The sequence below is a fragment of the Xyrauchen texanus genome, chromosome 33 (genome assembly GCF_025860055.1).
Source record: "Xyrauchen texanus isolate HMW12.3.18 chromosome 33, RBS_HiC_50CHRs, whole genome shotgun sequence".
Classification (NCBI taxonomy): Eukaryota; Metazoa; Chordata; class Actinopteri; order Cypriniformes; family Catostomidae; genus Xyrauchen; species Xyrauchen texanus.
In genome coordinates, this window is record NC_068308.1 from 27,416,998 (window position 1) to 27,442,246 (window position 25,249).

General features: G+C 39.0%; 1 protein-coding gene across 1 annotated transcript in view; it reads left to right on the plus strand.

Annotated features, from left to right (window-relative positions):
• Window positions 1-6,595: 6,595 nt before the first annotated feature.
• Window positions 6,596-25,249, plus strand: part of LOC127626792 (actin filament-associated protein 1-like 2) — a 55,562-nt gene continuing 36,908 nt past the window's right edge. Inside the window, exon 1 of the mRNA XM_052102841.1 lies at window positions 6,596-6,809. Coding sequence (XP_051958801.1) covers window positions 6,794-6,809 — 16 coding nt within the window. The 5' untranslated portion in view covers window positions 6,596-6,793. The remainder of the gene's footprint in view (window positions 6,810-25,249) is intronic.

A 25,249-nucleotide genomic window follows, 5' to 3' on the forward strand; every position in this document is an offset into this window, starting at 1 on the left:
AGGTGAATGGTGACTTAGGCAAACTTTCTGTTTTCCAAACATGTCCTATTGTGTTCCACAGTGGAAAGAAAGTTATACGTGTTTGCAACAACATGACTAAGAGCAAAGGATGACAATTTTAATATCTGGGTGAACGGCCCCTTTAAGAAACGAGGAGACGTAATGGTGTGTTTGCACCCATTAAACGTGCCTCCTGTAAAATAGGACTGTAATTTTTTGGACGGGGACCCAGGGGCTGTCAGCAGGAATCTCCCTCTAAAAAGGCTGTTAAGGTGGAGGAGTTGTAGAAATCCCTGGAACCCCCTTCTGCTACAGACCTAACGAGAGCTTTGATGTGTGTTAAGAGTGGGAAGTGAGAGCTACTGAAGATGAGATGCCTGTTCTTCACCTGCAGAGCCAAGGTCAACTGGATCATCTGGGCCCGATTTCTGGAAAGCATTAGAACCTGTTGAAACTGAGATCTGCTTCCTCTCCCACCAGCACTCTGCTGCCTTGTCACAATCCTCAGAAACATCCTACATGTAAAGTAGCTAGCACGTTCTCACAATAGCCAAAGCCCAAAACTGCACCTGATATAGATACGTTCTTTTTCTAAGGTTCTTTTTACCCATAGACCTCCTTTTTGACCTAATAAAAACGATTATAGTTTGTCTAATAGTCAGAAGAGGTAGTGGTGATTATAATGATTATTTAAAAAAATTAAACTTAAAGGGATAATGAAAATTCTGTTTTTATTTACTCACCTTCTTTTGTTCCAAACCCGTTTTTCCATGAAACAGAAAAGGAGATGTAAAGCAGAATGTTAGCCTCAGTCATTATTCACTTTAACTGCATTTTTTGTCTATTCAGTGAAAGTGAATGGTGGCTGAGGATACAGTTCTGCCTGACATCTCCTTTTGTGTTCCATGGAAGAATGTTATAGGGGTTTCGAACCATGAGAGTGAGTAAATGACGACCAAATTTTTAATTTTGAGGAGCTGATCCTTTAGAGGGACAGTTCACCCGAAAATGAAAATTATCTCATAATTTACTCACTCTTGTGTTGTCCCAGATTTGCATAACTTTCTTCTGCTGTAGGTCAGTACAAAGCAAGTGAATGGTGACCAGACATTTGAAGCTCCAAAAATCACATAAAGGCATTATAAAATAATCCATTTGACTCAAGTGGTTAAATCTATGTCTCTTCAGAAGCGATATGATAGGTGTGGATGAGAAACAGATCAATATTTGTAACAGATCAAGTCCTTTTTTTAATATAAATCTCCACTTTCACTTTTAAGTTGAAGTAGAGTTTTATAGTAAACAATTGTTGACATTTTGACCAAAGTGATTGCATTGCTTCAGTAGACATATATTAAACCACTGGAGTCCTATGGTTGCTTTTATACTGCCTTTATGTGATTTTTGGAGCTTCAAAGTTCTGGCCACAATTCACTTGCATTGTATGGAACTAAAGAGCTGAGATATTCTACTAAAAATCTCCATTTGTATTCACCAGAAGAAAGAAAGTCACTCATCTGAGATGGCATGAAAGTGAGTAAATGATGGGAGAATTTTTTTTTTGGGGTGAACTATCCCTTTAATGTTCATTCAAAAACTTTTAGCAAAGGGATATTCACCACTAGAGGTCGGGCTCAAGTCATACGTGTGCAAAGATACAGCGAATCGGTCTTGAACAGTGTCTTAGAACCAGACAATCCCTTTTTTAACCACTATTTTGTCTTTTCTGCAATATTTAACAGCATATAGATTTGAGTAAAGCTGATTTTGCAAAGAAAAGCCATTAAAAAATGTCTCCCTATATGTTTTAATACTGCCACTGTGTTGCCGCGGGGATCGTTGCAGCTGTAGTCATGTAGCACTTGTACCCTGTGTGGATAATATCAGGGTCGTTTCTCTGTCGTTCAGTCATATTGCTGCAAGAAAAGAGCTGTTCCCATAGACACGAGTCTCTGATGTATTATGGGGCTGTCATTGGCTATTATTCCCAGCAGTTTCCTGTGTTTCAAACAGGGTTAATGACAGAGAACTAGGACATGTTACAGCATCGTGCTTTTATAGTATCACCAAACTATACAAACTATACCGAGTGTGATTACTATAACCAGATCTATATGTCACTTTATGAAGAGTTGGTTTTGATACCCCTGCTGTGTACCTCACCCTTTTTGTCATTTTTGAGGGAAAGATTTTATGAAAATGGTGTATAAGCTCTGCTGAGTAATAAAACACTGCTTCAGATCATATTGATATCTGTCTTTGTCTGACTGTGTGGGACACATAACATAAAATATGCTCTTTCTCAAGAAAAATTATCCCTGTGTGGAATGAAGGGCCTGTCTTACAACTGGGAGGTCTGTCTGTTGAGTCACTTGGAAATCCCTGGGTGCTTTTCTTCATGTGCTTTGCCAGATAAATGTACCCAGTGGTATGACCCCTTTCCCAAAACACTCTTCTCCCAGGCTTTGAATTTAAAACAAGCCATAGCACTGTGTTTGACTAGAGCGGTCCCACTCAAACTGAGTTATATTTGAGCAAGAGAATGACTGAGGTAGGGTGTTTATTAGTATTTCTGGTCATCCATTGTCACTCTCCTTAACATTAGTTACAGAAAGAATGCTTTCTCCATGTTCAACGGACTGCAACACAGTCCCACATCAGTACCAAAAGATCACTCATACACACATATACACACAATTCCAGCAGAAAGCTGCTGTGGAGCTCATTATCGTGCATAGTTTGTTTTGATTTTTAGGACACCTATTCCGTATTGTTTATGATTTCAAATGTTTATGAAGACTTTTCTGTGCTGACTTTTGGTTCTGGCTACTCATGCCTTAAATGGATAGTTTACCAAAAAATTAAGTCATTGACTCGTTCTGAACCCATTTTACTTACATTCTTTTGTGGAACACATAAGGAGATGTTAGGCACAGTGTTAGGGACTGACATAATTTTCATGTTGGGAAGAACTACCCTTTAACTAGTTTGTGTTTTGACATCATCCTCCATGTGCCGTCTACTGTAGCTGCTGTATCCACTGAACAGTTTGTGATGGCTGAGTGGTATACAATGGGGTTGGATTTCAGACCTCACAAGCCCTTGTCAGGATTTTCTGAGCTGGATCTGATGAAATTTGGAGGTAATGAGGTGCTTTACCTCCACAAGTCAAGGCAAATGTCTCCTAAATGTTCCCGGAATGTCTAGACGGATCATTCTCACACCACTTTGACCAGAAAACCTGTTTTTCCTTGTATGAGCCAGACTGAACCTGATCACTCAGTGTAGGAGTAGCAGAATAATATTGTTTCATGACATAATGCTCTCCTCTCGAGAATCCAGGGGAGCGCTGAACATAGTTTGATCAGGTGCCGCTCTTTTCTTGACTGTGTGAAAAACTATACACTGACTTGACAAGGTGTGGAAAAAAAGACTGAAAAGCATTTGCTGCTATTGTAAACAGTCAGCAAGACAGCAAAGTAGGTTAGAACTTCAGAAAAACCTGCTTTTACATCCTGGACAAACCATAATGAAAACCACACCTGCTGGATTTCTATGATGTTCCAAGCTGGTTTATGCTGGTTTGGTGCTAGTGTACCACAATAGCCATGTTGTTCACCAGCAAAAAAGGCAGGTCAGACATCATGTTTTTTGTAAGGCACCAAATCCATACCAGCATCCCATGCTGGCGACCAGAAATGCTGCTCTTTTCAACATGAACAAAACTGAACAATCCAGAAAAAATTGTGTTCCTTTTATGTGTTGTGTTCACTGAAGGGTGGCATCTCATCACCCTTGTGCAATCTTCAGTCTTTGCTCTGACTGATGCACATCCTGAGCGCCTCTTGGTGCACAAAGACTGTAATAGTGTTTTTGTGAGTGTATGTCTATGTGTGTTACTTGGGAAAGGTCCTTGAATCAAAAGGCCCTAGTGCTCGGATGGGGCTGAATCAGTGACCCCCTGCTCTCTGACTCACATCTGCTGAATGTTCTTTGAGCTTCAACCAGCAGCATCCAGGAGGATCTGCCAAGGTCTTCTCCCACCAACCCCATCCAGCTGATACATAACAATCAAACAATGTTCCCACAGTGCCTAAGAAACCCTTTTAAATATGTTACCTGTTCTAAGAGCATTGGAATTTTAAAGAATAAAGACCTTCAAAATGTAAAGCTGAAGTGTGTAATTTCTACTTCTCTAGCGTCACCAAACAGAATTGCAAAAATTGCTGAGATGTTCAGAATAGCATACTACCATACTGCTCGTACTATTTTAGTTGTATAAGGATACGGTATAGATGGTTAGAGTAGTATCGTAGTATGCTATTCTGAACTTAGCCAATGATTGTTTTCAAACAGGTTTCAGGACAATATTACCTGTCTGCCACTGGTTGAACAGATAGTCCCACCCCAAAATCACACCATTGGTTGAGCCAGTATCACTATGTCAGGCTGCTCACGATGCCCAAACAAACAGAGCAATGTTTTAATTATGCCACAGTGTTAACATCAACCTTCATATAGTTGTCCCTACAAATTACTACACTGGGATAGAAGAAAATATTTTAACATTAAAAACAGTCACACTCTTCAGCTTTAAAGTAAATCACAGCCTCATGTATGAACCAAAGTGTTTTACCATTGTTTCTACTCCTGTGTGATGGTTTTTATGCTGTGTGAGCAGGAACGATATGACTCCCCTCATTTTTTCTCTCCAAACAAACCTTTGGGAGGCCGACCACCCTCTGTCAGGCCCCCTTCCCACCCATGTCTCGCAGACAGTTTGTCATTTCCACATCCACTTCCAAAGCCACAGGATCAGCTGAGTCTCAATACTGACTAGGGCATTAACATGATTAACTAAGGCAGTTTGGAGGGGCCCCATGCCCATCCCCAGATTGACTCAGTTAGAGGGGATTACCCCGTCACTCAGAGGTGAGTAATCCAACCACTGTTGCCCAAAGACTTTCTCATGTTCAATTGAATTATCAAGCCTTGCTATTAAACATGGTCCTTTGATGAGAAGCGCTACTGTTTCAAAAACTGGTCATTCATGTCCTAAATATTAATTAAATGGAGTTTTCCAAAAATCTGTTATTTACAAATAATTGTCAAATAAAAGACAAATAAAAGTCTGTGCACTAGTTAAAATAATTTGGTTTTGGCTGTACCACCAACCTACTTGCATTTTGACAAAACAAACACAACATATTACAAAGTATAATTTATACACATACAATTCCCTTGATAACAGAAGAGTAGTGATGGAAACTTTTTGTAACCCATGAGGGGTCAGCTTCTCAGAGCATGTTACTCCCATTTACCCAGTTCATAGACAGGAAAGGGTTCTCACACTCACAGACCAGTTGACACAGAAAGACATAATACAAACTTCCTGATGGGTTAAATCTCTTTATCTAGACCTGCAACCTGTACAGACCCTGTCTGTGAATGTGTATAAGAATCTTTTCAAGAAACAATCTCATCTTTTATTCTTATTGATTATATTTTCAGTTCAATTTAGTTTCCCCTCTAACTTAAATGTACATAATCAAATTTAAAACATAGTATTCCATACATTCTTCTTATATTCGTTCAAGTCTTATTTTTTAAAACTTGGTCTTAACAGTAACAAGACCACCAGCCGGTCAAGCCTTCACATTTTAAATGAGAAACTATTGCTTTCTGGTAACATCAATTGTGCAGTAATATACAAAACTATATGGCTATATACTATACTCTGAAAGTCCTTAAAGGGATCACCCAAACATTAAAATACCCTCATCATTTACTCACCCTATGCCATCCCAGATGACTTTCTTTCTTCTGCTGAACACAAACTAAGATTTTTAGATGAAAATTTAATTCACAATGCAATTGAATATCAAAATTTTGAAGCTCTAAAAGGACATAAAGGCAGCATAAAAGTCATCCATATGACTTCAGTGGTTAAATCCATATATTCAGAGGCAATGTGATAGGTGTGAGTTAGAAACAGATACATGTTTAAGTCCTTTTTTACTATCAATCTCCACTTTTACTTTCACTTTCCCATTCTTCTTTTGTTTTTGGCGATACGCGTTCTTCATGCACATTGCCACCTACTGGGCGAGGAGGAGAATTTATAAGGAAAAAGGACATAAATATAGACCCTTTTCACATATCCAGGTTGGAAAGTGGAAGTAGATGCATAGCAGGGTAAACCTGAATGGCAGTGAATGGGGGACCACAGCAAGTTTCATTTTTGCTTAATTCTTTGCTCCAACAGAAAGAAAATATAGAAGAAAAAAAAATCAATTATTACGCTTTCACAGCTTTGCAAAAGAAGATCAAAATATACAGCGCTGGATGACATCTGGGAAGACATGGTAAGTTATGAAATTATTTTATTTTTGGGTGAACTATTCCTTTAAATGTAGGCTACTCTATATTCTTGGAAATAGTTCAGTAATTTAAGTACAATATATAAGTACAGTATAGCCTACTTATTGCAATAAAGTGTACAATAGATAAGACTTGAAGGAAACAGTATATATCAGTAAGTTTGTGCAATACTGGAAGTATTTTCAAGATATGAAAGTAAATACAATCCGCTCATGTTTTGACGTTGTGTTTTGGGCAGCAGTGACGTGCGCCAAAGGAGGCGCGTCAGTCTGAAAACGCTGTAGAAGAGTAGAGGATAACATCACATCAGAACTGTCCAAGTGTCTGTAAAACCTGCCACATACCGCTCTGGACTGACCCGCTTCATATAAAAATAGCTGACACGCGGGGAAGTATTCGTCACGTGAGAAGAATGGATCAGCACAAAGGTGAGCGCAATTATTAGATGAACTTGTGTTTTCTGAAGCACTGCTTATAGTTAATATTGTTAGTTTACACGGGTTCGGGTCATGTCGAAACAAATTTGCTTACATCCAAACAGCATGTAAGCAGTTTTAAGCAGTTGCAATGTCTTTCAATCCCTCACTTTGTGGGATAGCCTAACGGATCGTGGGAAACTGTGGAATCTCTCTCTAGAGGGATGCAGTCGGAGGAAAAGGAGTCTCCAGTGAAAGTTTATTTTCTCTGTGCTGATTCATTGATCTCCACTGTCTGTGTGGATGCAATGTATGTTTCGTTTTTTTTCCCAACTAGTTCATATCCTTCTTCAATATTATTATTATGCGTTCTGAATGCATTAGCATTCATAAGAGAAGATTCTCTCCAGTAGCAACAATTGTTCTTCCAAAATTCCTTGAATTCTTGTGGTTTAAGCTTTCTTTCTATGCAGACCCTAAAAACGTCATGACGAACCTATGATAAGACTCTTATGGGAGTGATAGTAGCCTTTTCATGTGCAAACTGAAGTTATTTCTGGAAATATTTCTGAAATAATCATTTTCAGGTCAGTGAAAACTTGCAAAATAATTAACAGAAAAAAAACAGTTATTAATAGTCATTCATCATCTGTAGTGGCTATTAGTTTTTACAGATGTGTTGTCAAACCTATTATAAGCAGAATTAACCCTAAAGTTAATGTAAACTGTTAAAACAGTGGTGTTTGGACAATAAAAACCTTTGTACCACAATAGACAATGGTTTTCGCTTCATAATTCCACTTCCCATGCTGTGCTGACTTGAGCTAGTGGTGAGGTAGTTTTACACTGTACAAAATATCTGTAAATTTTAATAACTGTAAAATATACAGCATAAAAAAATTATATATTTTTAAACACGGTACAGTAGTTTTTACAATACAATGTACATTTTTTAAATCTAAAAAGTATGATTTTCATGTATAATTAATGGTAAAAATGTACATTATGTTTAACAAGAGAGTACATGTACTTTTTACAATAAATTATTGTTAAAATTAAAAAAATATTCGAGTGTTCCCACAATTCCCTGCATGATCCGTCATAATATTTTATGGGAATAGTTGTTTCTTCTTATTTTTAATATCAGTTAAGTACATTGGGGTGTTCTGTTTTATATTGAATGCAGTTTAGGCAATGTTTACTGCATTATTCAAATTTCACTTTTGTTACCCTGATGGTGTTTAGTGTTTGTGTGAGTCACGCTGATATCGGTCTCTAGAAGTTTTTTGGTCATTATTCCTGGAAGAGCCACTATTGGTGAACATCATGTCATCACGTGCTCTTTTGTAATCTTTACGGTGGTCAACAATACATTATAAATTTAAAAGCAAAATGTGTGTGCGTGTGCGTGTGCGCGCTTTGTGTACAGTGTATTTTTAAGTCAGATTCAATTTAACTCAAAGCACTTGCTATTATCTTGCCAGTTCTTGGGATTTTCACATTCAAGTATTGTCACAACATTTTTGGCCAACTGATTATGAGTCATGTGACTTTGAGATTAACATCAAGATCAGTTGAACTGATATTTGCAGTGGCAAAACCTCTATTACTCTTTGGGCTTGTTCAGACTGCCACTAAAAATCGGATTTTTTGTATATCCAGATGAGTTTTTGATAGTCTGGACAGCAAAAAACCACATGAAGTCAAATTTTTCAGAATCTGATTCAAACCACATCGGGAAGTGGTTTCAAATGCGATAGAAATCAGATTTTTTTAGATGCATTTCAGTCCGGACACTCTGGCTGGCCAATTCGGATTTCAAATGGTCTTTTGCGGACAGTCTGCATGAAAAGATCTGATTTGAGAAAAAATCTGATTTGCCTTCAGTCTGAACATAGCCTTTGATCTGTTGCAGCTCACCCAAAAATGTATGTTGTTCCAAACCCGTAAGACTTTCATTCTTCCATGGAACACAAAAAGAGATGTAGGGAGAATTTTAGAGACTGACAAACCCAGTTCGCCATTTTATTGAATGGAATGAATGGTGACTGAGACAAACATTCAGCCTGACATCTCCTTTTGTAACAACACGAGGGTAAATTATGAATTAATTTTTTCGCTGAGCTATCTCTTAAAGTATTCATCATCATTTACATTTACATTTACATTTATGCATTTGGCAGACGCTTTTATCCAAAGCGACTTACAGTGCACTTATTACAGGGACAGTCCCCCTGGAGCAACCTGGAGTTAAGTGCCTTGCTCAAGGACACAATGGTGGTGGCTGTGGGGCTCTAACCAGCAACCTTCTGATTAACAGTTATGTGCTTTAGCCCACTACGCCACCATCATCAAACATTCTTAAATGTGAGAGTTACAAAATTGTGCTGTGACAATTGATCATACTAGTTTTACTGTCATGTGTGTGCACACTGTGATGATTTAATGGCAGCATTGTGTTGAAGAAGCTTAACACATTTAACAGTAAATGCTGTCAGGAGCAGAGGTGTATTCCAGAAAGCAGGTTATACGACATACCTGGGTAAGTTTACGGATAAGTTAACGGATAACCTCTTTCGGTTCCTAAATCAGAGGTAGCTTTTAGGGTATGTTAGTAGCCATACCAACTTACTCTCTAAACATAACCTGCTCCATAGTAGGCAGCACATGCATGCCCTTTTAATAGCAGCACAGTGGGCGAGAAAGTTCAGATTATGCACAATATTATACTTTTAAAGCAATGCTATGGTAAATCTTCTTTACTCTGGCATTTCCAGTCTCATACCGCAGATTTGCATTCAAAAGTGAACAAATTGTGTACATTGTGCTTTAACTTTTAATGGGACGGTTTTTATACTGTAATATTTTTTAATGCAGAACACATTGGAAAGTCCCCCACACTCTTCACTGTGAAGACAGGGCTTTATGTATTTATATTTAGCCCTTCTAATACATAAATTTTATTCTATACATTTCATAGAATAAAATTATTCTAGCACCCACATTCTATTTACAGTTCCTACAGTCAATGAATATTAATGTTATTTATAAAATGACATTCTATAGTATATGCAGGTAATGACTGCCAATGAAAAGCTTAAGCAATTAATCACTCGTTATTCTTCTTCACTAACTAGATAATATGTGATCATATCACAGACCACAGATATAGAGGTTATAGATTTTATTTCTTATCACTCTAATTCATGTAGTCTACGGTACATATAAATGCACACATTTCCAGACTTGTACATTGTACTCTATTATCTGAAAATATAAATTAGACATGCTGTCATTTAGAGTCACCCACTGTGCCCTCATTTAGTTGGTGGTCAGGTGATTAAATGAAAAGATGTCTTTCTGATGCTCAGCCTCCTCCATCAGAAACGGTGCATGGTCCATTTCTAAATTACATTTTCTTTCTGCATTTCAATAGGGACCTTTTACAGCTTCCTATTTACAGGGAAGAGATGAGTTATTTTTCCCTAATGCTGAGATCATGAACATCTATAATGTATAGTCAGACACATGAGCTTCAATTAAAACAACATAATTTAATTCTGTACCAAGTTGGTGGAGATAGATGGACCCTAATGTACATGACAACAAAACATATACAATTTTAATGCCACATCAAATGAGAAAAGAAAAAAATGGACATGTAACTCCTACCATTGTCCACCTCTGTTACAGCAGATCTTCATCTTATAATGCACGTGAATATTCATGTGTGGCCTACTAAAAACATTACATTAAATCAATGGAAAATGATGACAACTGTGGGAGATCCTACAATTGAATAAGGGTCTACTAATACAATGAGACCATCAGCAACAGTGGGAAATGAAAGGTTATATTATTCTAAGTTTTTAGAAACCCCAACTGGGTGCATCAAATGGTATTAAAAATAAAGGAAATACATTCAGTTCACATGACAGTAAAATAATATTAGCATGCACAGATCATGGTAAATACCAATTTTAATATATACAAAACCTATAGCCTGTTATCATAATATTAATAGAATATGAATGTTAATACTTATAATGAAGTTAGTGCAAACAAACAAGGTAACGGTCGACCTATTAAACATTTTTGTTGGTGAGAGAGGTCTAATATTAGTGTTGAATTAAGCTTTTATATGTACGGTAGAACTTTATAGTTTTATTAATTAAAAAATTCACTCAACGATTCAGTATCATTTCTGTCAAGCAAACTCTCAGTTCTAAACCAATGTAATGATGCTCGTTTGCAGTCATTAAAACTTAATGTTCTGCTTCACTGAAATATGGCGTGCCTTTCTTCATACCGTTTGTTTCCATGGTGACTCGTGGATTCGGTGATTTGCTGAGAATGACTTTCTGAGTTCACTGTGAACACGCAAGAGTTCAAACTCTTGGATGAGTGAACTAACCCCGCTCGGGTGTTCTGGAACATACTCAGAGAAGGAATGGGTTAATATCAATCGAGAGTTCAGGGTATATGTGATGGTAAGTGAACCCTGCTTTCTGGAATAAACCCCAGGGCTGCAGTTGTTGTGGGTAGACCTCTGTGAGACCATGCCTCTTAAAAGAGTCTTTGTCAATTTTGTTTTTGTGAGATAAGAATGAGAGGGAGGGAAGGAAGATAGAGGAAGGGAAAAAGGATAGTGTGGGGGGATGGCATTCTGTAGGAGTATTGAAAAATGTCTCCTATGATAAAATACTAAGTGGGTGACATATTTTCCAATGTCATGTGACACCTTGTTTGTGTGTAGCATAACATTGTAGAGATAAGCTGTGCAGGTTCAGTTAATTTAATTTACTTAAATTAAATTAGATCACACGTTACATTTCCATGAGCTTGTTCATCAACATCAAGATTTTAGGGTGAATTCTATATGAATATTTGAGGAAAAGTGTATATTTTAGGTGCTATGAGCAGTAACCATTTCTTTTAAGTTTACCCTGTTTTTAATCACCCTTTGTGTCTTTACTTGGTTCATTTGAAATGGTATTGCAGTTTGACAGAGGATTTTTTTATTCCATGGAATATCCACATACTGAGCTCTTTATTAGGAACATGTAGACCTACTTATTCATGTGATTATCTAATCAGCCAATCCTGTGGCAAGAGTGCAATGCATAAAATCATGCAGATACGGGTCAGGAGCTTCAATTAATGTTCACATCAACCATCAGAATAGGGAAAAATGCGATCTCAGTGATTTCGACCATGTTATTATCGTTGGTGCCAGACGGGCTGGTTTGAGTATTTCTGCAACTGCTGATCTGGGATTTTCACGCACAACAGTCTCTAGAGTAAAAAAAAAAAAAAATCCATTGAGTGGCAGTTCTGTGGACAGAAATTGCCAGACTGGTTTGAACTGACAGAAAGGCTATGGTGGCTATGGTGAGCAGAATAGCATCTCAGAATGTCAAACCTTGAGGTGGAAGGCCTACAACAGCAGAAGACCACGTTGAGCACTTAATTAGGACTGTAGTGTTCCTAATTAAGTACTCAGTGAGTGTAAGTTAATTAAAGCTGCACAAATTATAAAAGAGTTAGTAAAAACCTGTTTAAATTAGTTTTAGAAGGAGTATACCATGTCAGTGCAGGACATATCAACTTCCCGTTTTTGGTCACCTGGAACTCATGGGCTTTGTCCACAAAACTCTTTTGATAACAAGAAAATGCACGTTCTGAGTTTTGGTTCTTGTAATTAGGGATGTGGTTTTGGCGTTAGCGTTTTGAGCCTCACAGGTCACCTTTAGTATAGGATAACTGTTGATTCTGGCATATTCAGTGTCCCTTTTACATAAAAATGTTCTTTTTTGCTGAACATTTGGTTGACATTTGAGCCGGTGAGATTTAGTTCAAACTACTGTGCTCTTTATAACAGCAATTACACTTAATGATGTGATGCAATGCCAGGGCATGTTAAAGGTAAGATAAAAAGGTGAGAGATTCTAGAATTTCAAGTTCTACCAAACAATGAAAAGTGGGTCAAAGACTCAAACATATGAATCTGATAGGTACCCTGATGCTTGAGATAGGCCAAGTAGAGTATTTAAATCCATACACAACATGCTCTCTTCTTTTCCCTCCGGTTTCCTTTGCTCCCACCCTCATTTCTCTTTTCAAAGGCAGCCTGCGGAACCAGATATCACCTCTGAGGTCCAGCATAATACCAGCATGTTTCCTGACCCACCCACGAGCTCTGTGCCTGAGCCAGCACTCATAGAGCTTGTCAGTGTTTCAGATTGTTGCCGGAGACGCAGGGACGTCTTGTGCATCCTAATAAAATGTAGGAAGCAGCTCTAAAGCCATTTCAGAATGAGAGACCAGCACTTCTTCAAAAAGGGTGCCTGGGTAGCACTGGTAGCTGGATAGTGAGCAAAGACACTGACTACCACCCCTGGAGTCGCAGGTTCGAATCCAGGGCATGCTGAGTGGTTCACTCTCGGTGGTGCACGTGGTGAGTTGTGCATTGATGCCGTGGACAATAGTGTGAAGCCTCCACACGCACTATGTCAACGTGGCTCAACAAGGCACGTGATAAGATGCGTGGTTTGATGGTCTCAGGCGTGGAGGCAAATGAGATTCGTCCTCCGCCACCAGGATTGAGGCGAGTCACTACACCACCACGAGGCCGTAGATGCATTGGGAATTCCAAACTGAGAAGAAAAAGGGGAGAAAAAGCATGCTTATTAGTAAACAGAGAACAGTGGAGCCAGGACTCTGGCTCTTTCCTTGGAATCAGTCTGAAATTGAACTCAACAGCCTTATGAGCAGTTCATACAGAATGTGTCTTGCGCTAAGAAAAAGCTAACTACAGTGTAACGAATAGCTAGACGTCCATCTAGTTCCTGTTCATGTAATCGGTCCTGCTCGACCTCCTCCGAATGGGATTTGAACCAGCGTCTCCGGTGTGGGAGGCGGGCGCATAAACAAGGAGACTAAAGGCTACAGCCTCTAGCATCAGTCGCTAATGCACCTCTTGAGGCCAGGGGAGTAAAACCAGGGCGTTTTACAGTACATACTGCACAGCTACCTACAAGCTGGCTCCCGTTACAGTAAATAAAAATACAATTGAAAAACAGCACAGACGGACACAACAATGAATTTGGTGTGAATAGCCAATTATTCTGCTTGAATACAACCAACAATTTTTGTCAATTGAGGTTGCTGGGCTTCTGTACGATGGTTGCTAGTAGGCGTTCCCACTGCTGGTCGCTCTAACTTTATTCGTGGCCATAGCTGTTGAAAATCTGATTATAAAATAGTTATTTTGTCGATTAAAATAAGATCCTATACTAATTTGAGAAAGAATCCGTTTTTTTGCCTCTAAAAACTAACATTCTGCAGAGACAAGTGATTTTATATAAACTGCAGCCGTGCATAATGCTTCATATGATGAACTAGATGAACCATTATCAATGAATAAATCAAACTTCTGACACTGTTCTAATCAATTTATAAAAAATGTGTATTACTTACTTGTATATGGATAGAAACAAATCATATAGTAGCTAAAGTGAAATCGTTCACAGTAGTTACATCTGGTCTATTCTCCACAACAGAATCTCACAAGAGACTGATCACATCATGTTTGTGTCACTGACTTCACTTTGCTGCTCATTTGCATAAAATGTAACTTTTCATATCTTTGTCGCTGTCACTCATGTTACCAGAAATCGCCAGCTCTCAATAAAAATGTATGATCTCCGGTCGCTTGGCTGCTGCAAGTCACTGACATTGTGAATGCCTCTTTACAGAAGACAGATCAGATAAAACAACACATTTTCCCTTAGTGGTCAACTGCTCCCACAAGTAATCTGACCACTAATGAAATGTCAGCCTGATTCTAATCCTGATCTGAGCACTGTTTAAAGTTGGCTGAGTTTAGTGTTCAATCTGCACAACAATGCTATCACCATGATCATGTTGAGCAGTGGTTAATTCAGGCATGGAGGCTGTGATTTTAAGATGGCTTGATAATTCAAAGCTAATTTCTTAGCGGGAGCGTCAGTTGTGATTTTACCAGTGATAAGATCACAGCCCAGAGTGAACAAACAATGTAGTAGTGCTGTTTGTAACTATCAGTTATCGTGACAGCATATCTCCTGTTTAGATCCTCTACTACTCAGAGTTTTGCTTTTTGAGAGTTCAGTTAAAGTCAAAACAAAGACACACTTCTTGTTGTTTTGATGGCGTTATCTTGATTTGACTATTGCAACACTGAATTCTTGAAATTCAGTTTTCAACCCACCAATGAATATTGCTCTGTTCCAAAACCTAGTGAGCGGCCTATAGAGGAAGCATTTTAAGGTATCATGAATAGTGTGGTAATGGGTTTATTTTTACATACGGTAATTTTATGTCTGCAATCCATGTTAGCCCATGGCTAACTTGCTCACTACCTCTCTAATACATCTGGTAATGTCCAACCGGGAGTAAGTCTCAGTTCTCCGTTCATATCTCGGGTGAAAAAAGTTTGGCTACACCCATTCCAGCAAAAGATGACTAACTTAGATGCAATACGTGTGTTTTACTTGAAGCTTTGTGAGGTTCACAATAAGTAACAGCAGTGGTTGTTACACTTTTACAACAGTGTACTTGTAAGATAAGGTGACCAGATTTCTGAAAAGAAAAATGGGGACATTTCAAGTTCAGTGTTCAATAGGTCATTGAAATTTCATGTTAGCCTACTTGTTAAAATGGGGACAAAACGGATTTTATGTATTTTGACCATAGTGAATGTGGTAATGTGCTGAACTATGCACTGTATTTTGGTTAAACTTAAAAAGTAACCTGGTTGCCTTAAAAGTTTGAGTTACTTTAAAATAAAATTTGATAATAAAATTTAAAAAAAAATAATAATTTGAATAAAAATGTCTAGTTAACTTTTTTTTTTTTACATGATATCAGTGCATTGCCATTGTGCCATGGTACACTGAGTTGCTGCCTATGTAAGGTGTTCCAAAACAGTCTTATGAGGTTCTATGATGGTTAGGATGCTGTTTTAGAAGGTTGCTGCCTATGTAGGCAGTAAGGTACCTCAGGTTTTGAAACAGCTTATGTGTTAATTGCATCATTGTTTATGAGAGGTCAATCATAGTAAGACAGTGAGTAGACACCAACTGCTTCTGGCTGCAATTTGTGTTTGTATGAGTTGTTTTCCATGTCCAAGATTGTGTCACATTGTTTGCTACTTAAACAAACCTCTTTCATGATAGTATAATGGCAAGAAATCAGCCTGAAACAGTCCTGTGACCCAGAACTGTATGCTTTCCCCTTGATTTGACTTCTGTTAATGGCCTTCAGTGTCCAGCAGAAAATTAAGATTAAACAGTGTGCACTGAGTCCCTTCAGTCAGGCTTGTCATCACTCATTTATTCTCCAGTCAAACTATGAGGTCAGAGACTGCGTAGTTGTGTGAAACAGAGGTGAGCCAATCAACAGCTGTAAGACTAACGTCAGCATGTGCACAGCCAGTGGAAAATGTCATGTGTCACCTGTTTTGCAATATTGGATACAGCAACTTGTCTTTCAGCACAAAACACTGTTGCGTAAGGCCATAGAGATGTTGAGTAGTACACCTGTTAGAAATTAAACTGCTTATTAGAATGAAAGTAACATTATGGTTAGAGACATGACGTATTTACTAGTGGTGAATACAGTTTGAAACTGAATCTGAATCGGTCGATAGTTTTTAAAATAAAAATTATTTATTTACTTTGGTGGGCAAAGGGAAAGAGTCCAAGATGAATAAAATCCCAGATGCATTTTTTTGTTCAACCAAAATCCCAGTATTAACCAGAATGTTTTTTGGATTTGGTACATAATGCACAATTTTTAAGTATAAACAAGCCCGAAGTATAAACAAGCCCGTGTTCTAAATTGTAAAAAAAAATATTTTCTATGAAGATACGCCTACACCGGCAACGTACGGCGTAAAAAATCTGCAGCATCACGGAGCACAGCTTGTATAGTTTTCCATAAAATTTCACACAAATCGTTATCAAAGTACAAATATTATTTACTCTAGCAATTGCTCCAGGTAGCAAGCTCATTCACAACATAGATTAAAAGTTAATTAAAAGATTTAGATAATTAAATAGTTGAAGGAATATTTCTGTCATCATTTACTCACCCTTATGCCATCCCAGATGTGTATGACTTTCATTCTTCTGCGGAACACTTCTCAACACCCCCATCTCCCAGTCTATTCGGCGTCACCGCTGAAGAATTTGCCCAGCAGTTTTCAGCAGTGAAAAAGCAAACGGAGGCCATCCAACACATCTTACCTCTGCGCCGGACTACACCCAGCAGAGCCTGTCTGCTTGTCGAGGGCATCCCCCTGTGGCAGCAAGAAACCAGCAGGTAGCTCTGCCTCAACCAGGGCCCAGCTCTCAGCCCCAGCTTAGAGCTACCCGCAGGAAGCAGACACCCCCCGTCTCACAAACCGCATCAAGGACCCAGAAGGCTCCCAAGCGTTCCCGAGATGGACCACCCAGGGGACGAAACATTTTTGCAGGAGCTGGTAGCCAGACCACTTCTTCCCCCGGTGGAGGGCCGGGAGGAGAATCCTTGGTTTCCGTTTTTTCATCTGCCGCACCCCCTTCGGGCTGTGGTACACACTTTTTTTAATAAAAGAGCGACTTCCTCATCCCCGGGGTCACCTAGCCGGTGCCCACAAACACCGTTCTCATGGTGCCCTGGCAACAGAACCTTATAGGCGAAGTGGCACTCTGGACGTAGAAACTTCACCTACTTGTCCACGTCAGTACAGCATTCACAACGTCCAGAGGACATCTCACTAGGACCTCCTCCTCAGTCACTAACCCGCCCCCTACCAGGTACGCGGAGCAAGGTAAGTGCCTTGAGTTCTCTCTCAGCACACATGCCTCAGGATGCAACTTTGTCTCCCGATGCAACATTACCTGTTCCCCACTGCTGCAAAGCCCCACCAGGTATGTCAAAACCGATTGTCCCTTCAGTGCCCCTCGCGCAGAGCTTGGACGCATGGCTTACACATGCTCACACAAAAACACATTCTAACATGGTTCGCAGGGGTAGACCTGAAGGATACATGCTTTCACGTCTTGATTTTGCCCTGACATCAATACTTTCTACGGTTCACGTTCGAGGGCAGAGCGTACCAGTACAAGGTCTTCCTCTTCGGCCTATCCCCTCACGTCTTCACGAAGGTCGAAGAGGCCGCCCTTGCCCCACTATGGGAAGTGGTTATCCGTATACTCATCTACCTCAATGACTGGCTGATCCTAGCTCACTCTTGAGAGGCACTATGTGCCCACAGGGACCAGGTGCTCAGGCACCTCAGCCATCTAGGGCTTCAGATCAACTGGGAAAAGAGCAAGCTCTCCCCGGTTCAGAGCTTCTCTTTTTTTCGGCATGGAGTTAGACTCAGTCTCAATGATAGCGCACCTCACAACCGAGCATGGGCAGTCAGTGCTGAATTGCCTCTCGTCGTTCAAAAGAGGCACTGCGGTCCATCTAAAACAGTTCCAGAGGCTCCAGGTTGATGCATATGAGACTGCTCCAGCACTGGCTTCAGACTTGAGTCCCGGGATGTCTTTCCTCCCTCTGGTCTGCAAATTCAGCTGAGGAGTTCCCGACCAGACCCACTACGGGTACTAACTACACTGTACTGGAATAGGTGCTCCAGAGGGTTTGGCCATCATGGATTAATCCCCCTGTGTGTATTTTCCACGGTACGGTCCCCCTGCCGGCGGATCCGCATCTCCCTTTGGCAGTCCCCTCTGCCCCCCCGGTCGCCGTGTTTCTAGCAACTCCTCACTCGCTAGGTAGGATCTACCACTGCGCCACTTCCACATGTGGCCTGAAAACCCATGTGACCTATTTGCCACATTTTCACCTCCCCCCAGCCTGGGCAGGATGTGGTCTCCATGGGGTCTTTTCCCCCTGAAAGAATAGTACTGGAAAAGAATATATAGCTAGATGGCCCCAGCCACATCTAACACTCTGTGAGGAGAAACATAGAGAGCGGCTGGCGCGGCCTGCTCCCATGCTTGTCACGTCGCTTGTTCCCACCCCTCAAGGGAAAATCCTTGGTCAGATGCCGGGAACCTAATAAAACAATATGACGTCTTAGTGGGGCGTTGGGGAAGGTTACGTGCATTCTGATGCCCATGCTCTTTTGGCACGCTATAGCTTGCTGCACCAGCATCAGCAGATCACGTAACACGGTTCGGTGGCGCTATTGAATAGTGACCCCTTGTGTCACTACAATCGACACACTGTCGAGTGAGTGACAGAAGAGGAATGTCTAGGTTACTAGTGTAACCCCAGTTCCCTGATGGAGGGAATGAGACGTTGTGTTCCTCTTGCCACAACAATGTACCAAGCCACTGTAATGGCCAAACCTTATTCTTGGCTCTTCAGTACAGAACCTGACTGAACAGATGCACGATCCCCTCCTTTTATACCCGTATGTCCGGGGGCGGAAGATGCAAATTCTGTTTGCCAATTTGGCATTGGCCTTTTTCATATTCAGAGGTATCCGAGGCCTTGTGTTATTACAAAATCCACAAACGTCTCGTTCCCTCCATCAGGGAACGGGGGTTACACTAGTAACCTAGACGTTAATAATTGACATGAAAACAATGGCCATACATATTTTTTGTAATATCAATGTTCCTGTGTAAATGTTTTATCCACATAAGCACACAGTGTAAGTAGTTGTTTAAATAGCATTCAAAGTGAGCTGTATTGTTTCCGAACCACATCCAGCATTGGTCAGACGTTTACTATATGGTAAACGTGTAAAAGTGTATGTGGGTTAGAAGGGCTTGGGTTATTGTGTTCCTGTGGTTCGCTAGATTTAGTGACTCATTCACACACACAGATGAACTTAGTTCCCTTTAAAATTAGTATTAGGGAGTTTAAATCAGTGTCTTCTATGTCTGTGGACAGTTGAAAAGGAGAACAGGGAGAGGTTGAGCAAGAATATTTAGGCCTGATCTGGATTCATGATGTTATGTGAAAATAGATCAGAAGTTTAACGCACACACACATACAATATTCATGCATTTCCTTATGGTGTATTTACAAGTGCAGGCATTTGATAACAGCAGCTTTCTCTAGAGAGTTGGATAAGATAACATTTAGGGCCTGAGGCATGTTCAGAATTATGTTCAAAGGCAGTGCTTTCAGAAGAATAGATGATGAACATCAAAGTTGCACCTTCATTTAGCTAAAGGGTTTCACTTCTGTCTTTACTTTGAGCAGTCAGTGGATCATGTTCAGTGTGCATTATAAGCAGAGTAACGTTAAAACTTTCAGATAAATGATTTGTTTCGTTCCATCATATGATCCACACTCTTGTCAACATCCTCATCAAAAGTATGAGTACATTTGTCAGCTTTACAGATGGTTCAAAGATAACTATTATTTCTGTTCAAAGAAAAGTACTATTAGCCTAAGTCAGTTTACTGTGGCTAAATAATGCATTAATTTGTTTAATACTAAGAAAACCACTTTGAAACATGAGTCCAATGTTAGCAATCTGTCCATCCTGGAGTTGTATTGTTTTTTTGTGTCTTTTGGTTTAACAACACTGGCCTTCTCTGTGGATTATAATGCAAAGGGTCCCTGAAGATCACATCCATGACTAGTTCTTGTGCCCAACTTGTGATTATATATGACCCAGACAAAATGGTTTTTTTTTGGCTCTGTTTGATAGGGAGTAATTGTAGGAAATGGAATTTGTATTGCAGTATTTGTGTGCAATCTGATTTTCTGTAGCCAATGGTCCTGATTACTCAATCTAAATAAACTGAAACACATAAAGTGGAGCCAGCAGGCCCGACCATTATGCAACATTACAGGGTCAAGACATAAATTAAGCTATGTAGAAAAATTTTAACATAGAAAATATGTTTAGGTACATGTGCAAGATCAGCATTACGGTGAAGCATTAGACAGTATGTGTATCGTTTACAATTTATTTAAACATTTTAAAGTGCAGAAATTATCTGTAATTGATGCATTTATATTGAGTAATGTCATTTGGGTGCGCACACAAAGATTTAAGTAAAGATACTGTGTGTTTTGTTGCGATCTTGGGGAAAATAACCAGACTATTACACTGTCTCATTAAGCATGATGGAACTAGTGATTAATTACCTCTTCATTACTGGTGAAACTATGTTTTTCTGTGGTTGCAGTTCTGATTATGTAGTGATTTTTAAGATGATAAGTATGCTATTTTACAGATTTTTTTCTTCAGTCTTATATTTCCAGAAGATAAAAAAAAAACTGAAATTACCATTAAGAGTTAATTCTGTTTTCTGTGCTTTAGTCTGCATATAGCTAGTAACACATAATAAATGGAAATAGATTCATTTGTGTATTGCTTTTAGTCTGGGTTTGAGATAACTAAGGACTACTAACTAGATCTGGCACAAAAATCTAAAACAACAAACTAGTAAAAGAACATGGAGTCCAAATTAAGAAAAATGTTTCGGCTGGAAACGTTTCACAAGATTTATTTTATTATACCAAAACTCTGTAGTTACAGTGATCAAAATGCCTTTACAATCAAAATCCAGATTTAAGAATTATTACAGAATTAATACAGTTAAAATTAAGCTCAAACGAAAACATTTGTGGCATAATGTTGATTACAACACAAATGTATTTCGACTTGTCCCTCCTTTTCATGAAAAAAAAGCAAAATTTTAAAAGAAATTTAAGGATTAAGGGTTTGACTATTACAATCAAATAAATAATGTGCTATGACATGTCACCTTGAGCTGGGTTAAGTATGGGAGCTGAGAGCTGGAGCTGGGCTGTATTTGAAGTTTTAGACAGGAATTGCTTTTCAAATCTAACCACTTAGGACACTAATGCATGCCAAAGCATCCTCTGTGAAAAAAGTCAACTTAGGCCAGCTCGATATAAACTCTGATCCTTTTCTGATATAGCAAACATTTTGTGGTTTTAATTCAGCAGGGCAGTGCTCAACCTTGCATTTACCATGAACATTTGTCTAAAATCAGGTCAGTGAGAAAGAGGAAGACAAACAAGCAGAGCAACATTGTGCGCTGTATGAGATAGGCTTTATCGAGGTCTTCCTCATTCCATTAAGCTCTCTGATTCCACATCAGCTCACGCTATCAGCCATAAAACAGAATTTCTTTGTCTAGCTGCAAACTGAAAATACAGAAATAGAAGAAGGTTTACAAAGCATCATCGAACACCTTTATTTGTAGTCATTGTTTGTCTTAGTAGAAGGATGTGGGTTTTTTATGGCCAAATTGAAATCCCCTTTCTGCTGCAGTCTTTGCCAGAGAATTGTTGTCAATAAAAGACTAAAAAATATTAGCTCATACTTCTCTTTAACACATTGAACCCTATGAAGGGCTACCAGGCGTGATTCTGCAGAAATAGAAACCATTGTTGAACATGTTGTCATCAACTGACAACATGTTCTGTCACTTATTGTGGTTGCAACTGCTTAGGACAAAATCTAAGATTTACATAGACTCACAGAGAAATGTATTTAAGCTTGTTGCTTTATTGAATCATGTGTGGTTACCTTAGGACAGAGTGTAATGAGTCACTGTTTGACACAGGTTTCATTACTCTGAGGAAGTGTGAGCAGTTATAGTGAATTCAGGGATGTAACACTGGAGTTCTCACCATGTTAAGGCTTTTAGTGTGCTATGAGCCTAGTTGTAACCAACGAAAACTCAGCCCTCTTCGGAGTTCGGACTAGAGTCAGCTGACTTCACATTCCCAGGGTCCTTCAAGAGAAGGACATCTAAGTCAATCTCTAAAAACACACGGTTGAGAAAATGTTTGGACAAAATCTCACCCGAGCATCATGGGAACAGAATACAGGACACAATGAACTTTTTTAAACTCCTGCAGAAATAACATATAAAATAAAGGGTTTACCAACTGCACTCTACTGTAAAAGTGTATTGTCAGGCAGTCTAAAAATGCTCCTTGTGTGGTTACATCTAAATAAAAAAATCTTATTTAATATGATTGAATCAGCTTGACTACATTAAGTTACACCAACCAAAGTAATTTTTAAGGTTTATATCAAGTAGTGTTAGCTATGGTAGGTTACAAAGGAAATACCACACAAAAAGCTACTTTAGGTCAAAATACACTCACTGAGCACTTTATTAGGAACACCTGTACACCTACTTATTCAAACACCAACATATCTAATCACCAACCATTAGAATGGGGATTCTTTTTCTCTCAACGATTTAGACCGTGGCATGATTGTTGGTGCCAGGCAGGCTGGTTTATGTATTTCTGTAACTGCTGATCTCCTAGGATTTTCACACACAACAGTCTCTAGTCCAGAGTTAACTGAGAATGGTGCCAAAAACAAAAACATCCAGCGAGCAGCAGTCCTGTGGAAGGAAATGCCTTGTTGATGAGAGAGGTCAAAGGAGAATAGCCAGAGTGGTTCGACCTGACAGAAAGGCTACAGTAACTCAGATAAATTGTAGTGAGCAGAATAGGGAAGTGCCATATTGACAAAACATTTATATCTCAATATTTTCAGAAATCAAAGAGAGTTTACAAAACATCATCGAACACCTTTATTTGTAGTCATTTTTTGTCTTAATAGAGGGAAGTGGTTTTTTTTATGGTCAAATAGAAATCCCCTTTCTGCTGCAGTCTTAGACAGAGAGGTGTCAAAGCAAGACTAAACAATATTAGATCATACTTCTCTTTAACATATTGAACCCTATAAAGGGCTACCTGGCATAATGCTGCAGAAATAGAAACAAGTTTGTTGTCGATCTGTCTTTAACGGCAACTGATTTCCGACATAGTTTGCAGATTGTCGCCTTTGAGCAATATCTGTCTTTTCAAAGCCAAACCACCTCTAAAGGGAGTGAGGATGACCCATGTCTTGCAATTAAATCTGACAATGTAGATTGCAAGGCTGTTGGTGTTTGTATTTTGTATCTGGGCACTGTTTGTACATAAATTGTTTACTTCAATCATACATAGCTTAAATTGTGGTGTGGTGAACATGTACACCTATATTAGCTATATTAGCATACTGCATTCTAATTGGCTACATCACTCAGTGAAAGCGTGCACTCTCAAGGCATGTTTTTGATTGTTTTTTGCAAAGTGATTGGCATACTCGATAATGTCAGCTCAGTACATCGTTAAAACAACAATTAAGATATTATCGTAGATGATACATATTGCACCCCCCTAGAACAGAATAGTATCTCAGAATGCACAACATGTTGAACCTTGAGGTGGATGGGCTACAACAGCAGAAGACCATGTATGGCATAATGTTCCTAATAACGTGCTTAGTGAGTGTATATTTGTTGTGTATTCAGTTGCATAAATAACCCTGAGCCGACAGATTGTTGTGGGTGAGAAACCAAAAGGACCTGTTTGTTTTTTAGAATATGCTGTTTGCGCATGGCAAAGCCACAAGGTGCCTCGACAGGTTTCGAAACGTTGCACAGCATTATCCATTGTAATTTCATTATAATTTCAGAAAGCATGAAACAAGGTCAATAGTCATGAAAAAAAAAAAAAACTGTTTAGCAGGTTTTATTCAATTAAAAAGTGTTATTTTATACTAACTTTTGTGGACATATTAGGTTACACCAAGGAATGTCATTTTTGGGGGGAAAATGAGGTAACAATTTTTGAGGTAACAATTGCTGGTGGACACTTATTCAGTGTATTTTACAACCTTGCATTAACTTGTCATAAAGATGCATCTGAATGCTGGTGTATGATTCTAACAGTGAACTAGAACAAGTCAGGCAGATTTTAAACATATTGAACATATATTGAATATTGAACACACTATAGTGTACAGTGAGCTTGTTGGTTTGGCATTTGTGTCATGGAATTTATCTGGAGGAGTTCTTCTCCAGGAGCTATTTGTGCATGCAGAGATGAATGCATAGATGTTATCTAGCTCAGAGGCGGCCAAGAATGTTTTAAACAGAGACTTGATTAAATCCTGCCTTCCTAAGCTTACGACTTCCTATTGTGATAGATGCTTTCTTTTTGACATGTCAATAGGCCTGTCCCCCCCAGTGGCTCCCCTATTGGAGTGGTAGAATAGTAAGAATGTATTCTCATTTTCCATCCCACTGAGAGTTCAGTGACCCCACATAATAATAAATAGACCAAACGAATTATATTTAAACAAAATATCAATGCATTATGACTGCGTAATAATATTTAGCGGGGTAAAGTTAAATATTTATTAAATATTCGCTTATGTTCATATGTGATAGTCTGAAAAGTCCACACACTGTGCTAAAACGTCACTGGTGGCCAAGTGTCCAATGCAACTGCCTTGCATGTTCTGTCTTATATACTTATTAAAAAGACATTTACACATGCTAAAGATTGTAAATTGTATGCATAACTTTAATGAATGAATACTTGGACACCTCTGACGTTTTAGT